The following is a 10,000-nucleotide window of genomic DNA, read 5'->3' as shown; positions in this document are numbered from 1 at the left end:
TCTCTCTCTCTCTCTCTCTCTCTCTCTCTCTCTCTCTCTCTCTCTCTCTCTCTCTCTCTCTCTCTCATTCAGTACCCTTGACATTAACCTTCCAACCACGAACTAAAAAAAGATGAGCATTAAATTAACAATCTTTGATCGGCAAACACTCTTCCTTTGTGCAATACCTTCTGTTTGTTCCCAACATTACATTATATTCCTTTATAATCTCTTGTTCCCAATTCCCATCAACTTGCGTCTTTCTTTAGAGGATGCCGTAGTTCTCGACACATCATTTACTTCCTCCTTTTTGTTGGGCTTTCGTTTACTGGATATTTTTGGCGACTCTTTTCGCTGTACGACACTGACGTGAGATTGAGATTTCTTAAATGTTTATTCAGACTTGGTTTTTTGTGTAAGTGGGACACCTTGTCAGCATGACTGAGTATTTTGTGTAAGGGCTTACATCTACGTTTAAGTTAAAAAAAAAAAAACACGCAGATCTAAGAATTATCATAATTACGTGTATACTGTATTCACACAATAGTAGCGATCAAACAAACAAACACACATACACACACACACACACACATATATATATATATATACACACACATACAATATGGGTGTCAGAGGTTATGCATCTTTTGCAGTTATATAAAACACGGTCTAAGTATATTTTCACATTCAGTATCACCCTAAGTTTCTATAATTTTAGTCACATAACCTTTTGAATTATTGTTTCCAAAAAAATATTATTGGTTGCATTCTTTCACTGTTTCATTGGGGACATTAAAAACAAATTCATAATCTGCATTATTTACAATTTCATAACCAATCTTAATACTGTAATGAGTTGCCATACAATTACCTTTCGTCACTAAAACTCCACCGCTCCTCTAAAGCCTCTCTGTAAAATCACGTGCTCTGCTGCCATTCAGGTCTTTCCTTATTGCCGAAGATGACAACACTTTCCCTACAATAACGTCACAGTCTCGCCAGACTTTTCTAATTACGCCATATCAATCTCTCTCTTAGTGGTTATCGTAAACCTTTCACTTGTTTCTCACCTTTTTTTATTATTTGTTTTTTAAAATGTAGTTCGACATGAGAAGTGCCAAATTTAAATATATTTGGGATTCCTAAGAACCCCATAGATTCTATCTATCTATCTATACATCAAGTATATTCCTGTATTACCAAATAATTTTTTCAACCCCCCCCCAAAAAAAACGAAAAAGAAAAAAATCTTCGGCTTGGAATCTCTTTCTCAACACACACATATCTATACCTATATATCTATCTATCTATCTATCTATATATAATATATATATCTATCTATCTATCTATATATCTATCTATCTATCTATCTATCTATATATATATATATATATATATATATATATATATATATATATATATATATATATCATCCCACTCTTATTGACGCAGAGGGTCTTGGTTGGATTTCGCCAGTTGTTTTTACCTTGGGCTTTTAAATCAATACTTCATGTTACATAGTCTTCAATCATGCAAATCTAACATTATATATATATATATATATATATATATATATATATATATATATATATATATATATATACCTGTAGCTTGGAAAACCTTATCATTATACTAATTCACAATTCACAAAAAGGGAGACACAAAAGACATGCAAAATTACTGCCCAATAACATATATATATATATATATATATATATATATATATATATATATATATATATACTGTATATATATATATATATATATATATATATGTGTGTGTGTGTGTGTGTGTGTGTGTGTGTGAGAGAGAGAGAGAGAGTATGTATGTCTCTCTGTTTGTGTGCCTTTGTTTCAGTGTTATGTCCAATAACATATGAACTTTGCCATTACTCAGAATTACAGAAGTCCATTTTTATCAGTTAAACGTTGTTCAAAGTAATCAGTCAGCCCACCTGTATATTATACAGTTAATCAAGGAATCCTGGATATCTCCGATGATCACGGAATTTTTTCCGTTTCGTTAGACGATCGCATCAACTCTTTCAAGGTCAATAATGTTTATTTTACGAGTTGCGTCTATGCACAGCGATGAGCTTATCCAAAAAATAAAAATTGTTATTAACGTTCCTGTAAATTTATGCCTTAGTCCTCAATCGGAGGCTTGATTATGAGAAACTTCAGTTTATTTCTTTAAATGAATATGTAAGCAACATATATCTTTCGGAAATTATACTAATTAACAAACAAGCTTTAAGCACAGGGAAAGTCTTTTAAGGTTAATGTCATAAAACTACATTGCCCAAGAGAAACATACGAGTGACATCACCAGCCGTCATCATGACACCATACCAATCGTGTCTTGGGGACGACAGATGCGGTATGTGTTGCTTATGTACTTTATAATTATTGTAGAATGCTGTAAGTAGGAAGACGAAAGGGAAAGTACTTTCTAGGTCTCTTCCCTTTTTCCAGAGCTAACCCTCCCATTCTCCAACCAACCCTTTTCCAAACATCTTGATTCGCTATAGTGGTTCCTCTACAAAAATACAAACTAACACCCTTTTTACTTATTAACCATTCGATAATGGTATTTAAAATGTCAAAATTCCTCTGGCTTTAAATCTAAATGATCTTTCACACCTAATAGCTTTGATCAAAACGAGAAGAATATAGCTAGAAACGCTTAAAAGATCCCAGTGCCTTACCCTTCTTAATGGATTACGCGTGAGATCGAACTATGTGAGCATTCCCAAGCACCATCATTCCTCTCCAAGATAAGAATCACCCGCGTTACAACAAAAGAACCCTGAGCATAACAGGCCCAAGAGCAAAGGAAATTTATGGCGAAAGAGATACATTCCTTGGTGGTTTATGTGATCGCTCTGTCGGAGATGTGTATCGTTCGTTGTGGGCGAAGGCATAGTGCATTGCTTGTGGGAAAAATTCATCATTATACATTAACATTTTCAACACAGAAAGGGAATAGCTCTATTTGACATTTCCTTTGCGATAAACAAACAAATGCAAGGAAAATATAATCTGAAACCTGTTTCAAGTGGTCGTGTTCGATTTTGAAGCAAACACCGATGATGTTAAAGTAGTATTCCTAACTATCAGTGTTGCTCTCAGTTTATAACGTCAATTTTTATTCAACACCCAATTCCTCTAACAGGGTTGGCTTTAGAGAAGATCAACATTAGTCACGGACACATTCATCCTTTAACTGGCGGATCGTGGATGAGCTCCCTTTGCATCAATTGCTTCATTATACATTGCTCAGCAACAATGGGTTAAACAACTTTACACACATTATGCCATTCAATCCCATCTTGCATGCATTCCTACTCTTCCTGGATATGATGGATCTTCGTTTCCAATACTCGTTCATCCCTTATGCCTAACCGTTTCGAAGCTTTCATTATGATCTCCTCCCTCCATGTAGGCTACTTCTAAGTGATACACTCTTTTCATTAGTCTCTTACTGTCTATTCTTTCCACGTGATCGAAACATCTTAAATACACTGATCCGGAGTTTCACCTATGGTAAACTATTGACCAATTCTGCATATCTTTACATTTCTCACCTAACAATTCTTACACCACACACACCACCCAAAAGGTTCATCTCAACAGCATACACCTATTTCTTTCATTTGTTTTCTATACTTCCCTTCCATAAAAGACGATTATTTGACAATATCTCCACACATTCTTACCTTACCTTCCATACGCAACTAGAGTCTTACCAATCTTTTGCACATATCCGTCAACCTTTCTCGCTTCATTTATTGTGACTCAACTCTTCCATCATCTTTCAACCATATGTTACATTTACTCCAAGACACTTTTATTCCTCAACAGACATACAAATATTCCTTATTCCGCCCTCCTCTCATTACCCTTACTTTTGCTCACATTTACATTTGACCTTTCCATATTGAAGAAACTTGCAAGATTTATAACTAGCTTCGGCAATTTTCTTTACTGTCGGCACAGTATTATCTGCAAACACGAACCCTTTCACATCCCATTAACACCTCATTTTCTAATCATACAGCTTAGTACCTACATCCCCTGTCCTGTCTAAAACATTTTGGAACATTCCACCCATAAAGATGTTGAACCGCCACAGACACATCGGATACTCTTGTCTACCCAGCATTTCCTCACCAACCCAGACATAATCCTGCCTGCAGACTATAATACATGCTCTACCTAAACAACAAATAAATGTAATTGCTGTCAACAACACAAAATCTACACCTCACATTCTCATCGTCCTCCACATCAACCCTTTAATTTACATGTTACCTTATTTACACACGCACACACACATACACACACAAACACACACACACACACACATATATATATATATTTATATATATATATATATATATATATATATATATAGAGAGAGAGAGAGAGAGAGAGAGAGAGAGAGAGAGAGAGAGAGAGAGAGAGAGAGAGAGAACATTTATACAGTTTGCTTCAGGCAGTATTTACAATCATCCATGATATAACTCTCAAGTCCCGTCTCCAAAGAGGTTTTAATAGTTGTGTTCAACGCAGTAAATTAATTTCATGATATTTTACATAATTGCGTAACCCGAAAAGAAGATAATAACGGTCACGAAAACGCATAACTCGTTAAGCGAAACTTTAATAATAACTTTTCAGTGTCTTTAACCTTATGGCTGACGGCCGCCAAAGCTCGAGTTCGTTTGCTCTCAGCTTCTGACTAGGTGAATCGCGATGGTTGTGCTTCGGAAGATGCACCAAATATATATTCAGCCGATGTTCATCTGTGAATTTCATACTGGGTTTCACCTAACCTGAGTTTACTTAAAATTAATAGTTGCTACCTAGTCCTAACAAAATTGCTCGTGTCTATAGGTTAGCCCAAGCCTAAAGATAGAACAAAGTATCTGAATAATTAACAGTTTCAGGGAAGACTATGTCGAGTTGTGATTCTTCTAATTGGAGGTGGTTTAACGCTTAAAAACTCGCTGGACTCTCCTCTAACCTATAGAAACTGGAGTAGCCTACTTATATTTTAGGTATTCATTGAATCATTTCGATTTATTTGTTTATCAGATTAACTAACTATATTTGACAACTTGGTCGCTAGTCCAGTGTTCATTCTGTTTCCTCTTTTTCTCCGGACACGAGAGGGTAACTACAGTATACTAAAAATATTTGAAATGATATGGAACTTGACGGCATCTCTAATTTATTTTATATGCTTAAATCAGCCAAACGTTAGGTGGATAACGATCATTTCTCTTACATTACGATGTTACTCAAAATCATTTGGCAATCATTGAAAATATACTTATAGATATTTGTAATAATTCTATTAGTATTAATGGAAACCTGCTTTTGTAAAAATATTTTGGTTTCAATTACGTTTTTTTCTTATATGTATTTTTAACTCCCTTTTTCGTCCCTTAAAGGCGGGATTCCACCGAGGCAACACAGGCAACATGTAGCATACGACTTGACTAGCTTTCAACAAATATGTTGAATGCGGCTTTCAACAAGGAGACATGTTGCCGGCGACAAGGCAACATCATTGTTGCTTGCAGCAAGCTACATGCTACGTTGCCTGTTGGATGCCACAAAACCTTTTCCATCAATTCAACAAAAACTAAGCCAGTTGGCAACACGATATCTCAGCAGACGGTCGCTGCAGCTGCATATCTAGTGCTGTGCAATGTTCGTAAAAAAACTAAAAGAAAGCACCGGTGGTGGAAGAGAACTATTTATGGGCAGTAGCACTGCTCAAAATGATTTTTACTTTGTTTGATACCCTCATGTGCTCTCTATGTCTTCGTGTAGTTATTTATATGGTTTTGAACTTGTTCAAATATTATTACCCAAGTAGTTATTTCTATTCTATATCTTTCATATATCCCATTTAATTCAAAATCTTCTATTTTTTTAAAACTTTAACAATCCATACATTTTCTTTTTTATGCTGGCTTATTATAAAATTTAGACGCCACTCATTTTCTTTTTATTTGTGCATTTTTATTTTACCAAACAAAGAATTCAATTTTTCATTTCATTGAATTTGCAATTTTTTTATTATCAATATTATTTCAGACATACTGTTACAACGTAGGGTTGTAGTTAGACATAATTATGGGTTTGAGATATATATTGAAACATTTCATAATTTAACGTTATCACTTTAAACTAGACAAGAGGTAAAGAGAATTCAAAATATTTTTCGTGTTGTCTCCCTGACCATCAATTTTCTTGATGTTTATTCATTGGTTTTGGTTTCCCCCCCCCCCCCCCAACGGAGTTGTGGTTGTGGGGGAAGAGTTAAACAATAGATTTTACCTAAACATACTTTTTCATCCACGAATGAAGAATGATTTTATGAACGCTATACCTTCAGCTTTTATAAACGTTATCCTTTCTGTTAGAATTTCTCTCTCTCTCTCTCTCTCTCTCTCTCTCTCTCTCTCTCTCTCTCTCTCTTTATATATATATATATACATATATATACAGTATATATATATATATATATATATATATATATATATATATATATATATATATAAAGTTCACAGTATATGTGTATATATATATATATATATATATATATATATATATATATATATATATATATATATATATATAAAGTTCACAGTATATGTGTATATATATATATATATATAGCATAATACTGCAACAACAACAACAAATGCATCGATGGTGGTCGACTTCAGTTTGATTGCTCACAGCAAACCAGCCTAGTATGCAAGTTTTCTATACTCTTCTATGAATTCTACAGTTTTTTCTTGTGGCCAATTCATCTTGTTGCCTTTCAACACGGAATCCTTCCCGTGACTGGTGGGAACTGGGAAGGCGTTCAACACTAGGCAACAGGCTAAATCTTGTCCCATGCGTCAGGCAACACGGCAACATGTTGCCACCTCTCGCATGCCACACAATCGCATGCAACATGTTGCCTTCTGTTGAACTGGTTGAAACACACTTAGCCCATGCGACAATGTAGCATGCCACATGTTGCCAGAATGTTGCCTCGGTGGAATCCCGCCTTAAAGATACACTTCCAATAAGCTAAGAGCTGTGATTAGCATCAAAGCAAATGATATAAAAAGCTATGAGCTAAGGGAAAAGTTGTCTTTTTCATCACAACTTGGAGTGTAATTACTGTATAAAAAATACTTATATAAATACCATCACCTGGTAGTCTGATGTTTGGTGCGTCATCAGACACCACGTAACAAAATATTTGCATTCATTTTCTTTCCTTCCCATCGGGTCAGGGGTAGAAAACATGGAAATAGGCAGTTGTTAATATGGCTACAAATGGGATGCGGCTCTGGAAATTTATTAATCCATTCTTATTTGACCGTTTCAAACTAAATTTTGGCAATGATTTGCCAAGTTCATTTTTTTCAGCATGACTTTTTTTCTAGTTAATATTCTTCACCGTAGATTTGTTAATATTCGAAAAATTATTTTGAATGTACACACTGATATATTCCTCGCCTGAACTTTCCATATAAATACACTTGTCACCTTACCACTGTACATGTCCACCAGCGATCAAGATTGCTTGTCTGTCCAAATATATGGGATTTCCTTTTTAATTTTGATTTTAAAGGCCCAATAGCATCCTAAACCCCGTAGAGCAAGGGTGGTCAGTGCCAGCTGCACATGCTTGTTATTAATTACGGGCTGCAAATTGGCAAAGCCCTCGTGTCTGCCAGGGGGCAGGTAATAAACAAATACAACTTTTTACTTTCCACTATACATCAGTTCCAATTTTCTTTCTTCCAATTTGCCGTCCATCCTCTTAATTTTTTTTTATTCTGATTCTACAGTACTAAAATGGCCTCTCTGGTCCAGTGCCGTATTTCAAGGCCAAATTCATAATTCAGTTCAATCCGATTCTACAGAAAATTTTGATGGCTTACAATAAAAATAGACACACGCATATGCACACATATATGTGTGTGTCGAATTTCGAGTGAATGTTATTTATAGAGATAATTAACAGTGGGTTGCAAAAATATGTTCAATTGTATTTAAGGTCATACTATGGTAAGCTCTCGGTATTTTAAAAACAAATTGTTAAAGGACAGCACAACCAAATGATCAGCAATAGGGTAAAGTCATTAATTCCTCGAAGGTTTACAATACGAATTTTTCAATATAAACTAAAAGTTTGGCCCCTTCAGATAATTTTCTACGATGAAATTCTTCAGTCATTCTCAGGTATAGGCCATTACTGTCTTAATTGCATTCGAGGATGTTAGTTGTTGGTACGAAATTTTATGTAGAAAAATACTGAAACCCATTATAGGTGCAACGCAACATCTCAGAATGAACAGAATGGTTTGCAGACTTAAAGAATTCTCATCTGATTGATCTGAAGTCCTGTGCCTTACTGTTCCAAAACATCATATCGATTTCGAATTTAATTCTACACCAAAAAAGTCTTTTTGTTGTTAAGTGTAAATTCTAATATATCTAAACCTCTTCGGAATTTGCTGATTACATTAATTTCTTTGGATAAGATTTTTATAGATTCTTGGCATCAAATTAGAGCTTTATAAACCCAGAATAACAAGATTCTAAGATATTTAAAAAAAGGATTGATGGTATTTGACAACCAACATTATAAATTACTAACAAAATTCTTTAACCTGTTCAAAAATTTTCATCTATTTTATTTCATTTTGCAGGCGTGGGTGGTACTAGTAAGCGTGGCCGTGATCTGCCTTGGCATCGTTACGGGCGGACCTGCTAAACTGGAGAAGTTAACAACCGCCGCCTCAACTCAAGGCTATAACTACAATGCACCGGTCACGGGCTACAACTACGACCCTCCGAAACAACCATCCGGTTTATATGAGGCGAGTTACTTTCAAACGTTTACAAAGAAATTCGTTTGTCTTAGAAGTCAAGTTTAGACATCAATTTCCAACAACCTGTTTACGTTTCTCAATTTAATTCCTCAAAAAAAGTATCTCAGGAAATAATGTTAAGGGAGATTAGATCTCTGCAGCAATAAGCTATTATCCTTCTGCGTTGGAGGAAAGCGGTGGGAGGAAGATACAAGGTTGAAATATCCTTCTATATTATTTTCCGGCATCTCCTCTCACTCAACTTTTACAGCACCTGTGTACCCGTTAAAGGACATGCAGGAGTGAAGCCAACATCTTTATATTCATTTTATGAAGCTAAAATTTGCATAGGAATAAATAGCACGTCTTGGAAAGGAACCTTCCTAATTGCTGAGAAGAAACTTAACTATGAGAACGTAATAAAGGAAATGAGAACTGGCCATTAATGGCAACTGAAATCAAGGGTTATATTCAGCCAAGCAAATGAGCAAATGAAATGTTTCTTTTTCCGTTACCAGCTTCATTTTCTTTTTAACTTTGTTTCTATTTTCCCCGGTTAATAACAATAAATGAATTGTGTGAAAATTAAACAACTTATTAAGAATATTCAAAATGAATCGTCAAAAGAAAATTAAAGTGAAAATAAAACTTACGAATATTTAAAGAAATACAAAAAAAATGGTTATAAATAGAGAAACATCAGAACGAAAGAATGAGTGGACTATACATTAATTATGGATTAAACAACTGTAGACATTAATGAAATTGAAAGTGATATATTATCTGCAATTGCCCTTCGAGTAAGAGATAGAGATAAACTAATTTCTGCCTCTTAACAAAATCAAACCACACTAACCACATGTAATAATAAAGCTGAAATGAAAACGAAATAGAAGACACTATATCTAGTATTAATTAAAGCGATGTCACGAATTGAACATTTTCATTACGAATTTCATATATATATCAGTTATAATAAATACCATTTGTGAAGAAATCCTAAATAACAATAAGAAAAATGATAAAAGTTTAGAAACAACAGGCAAGTACAGATTTGGGGATTATCTATACGTATATAGTGTAGAAAAAGCAAATTACGTTTTTCAAGAATAAATGGCTTACTC

The 10,000-nt window shown here is 34.5% G+C and overlaps 1 protein-coding gene across 1 annotated transcript in view; it reads left to right on the top strand.

Annotated features, from left to right (window-relative positions):
* LOC137643178 (cuticle protein 19.8-like) overlaps positions 1 to 10,000 on the top strand; it is a 17,750-nt gene that overhangs the window by 3,117 nt on the left and 4,633 nt on the right. The window contains exon 2 of the mRNA XM_068376032.1: positions 8,715 to 8,885. Coding sequence (XP_068232133.1) covers positions 8,715 to 8,885 — 171 coding nt within the window. The remainder of the gene's footprint in view (positions 1 to 8,714; positions 8,886 to 10,000) is intronic.

The sequence above is a fragment of the Palaemon carinicauda genome, chromosome 1, assembly GCF_036898095.1.
Source record: "Palaemon carinicauda isolate YSFRI2023 chromosome 1, ASM3689809v2, whole genome shotgun sequence".
Classification (NCBI taxonomy): Eukaryota; Metazoa; Arthropoda; class Malacostraca; order Decapoda; family Palaemonidae; genus Palaemon; species Palaemon carinicauda.
Note: the sequence above shows the minus strand (reverse complement) of the source record. Positions and strands in the feature narration are given on the sequence as shown.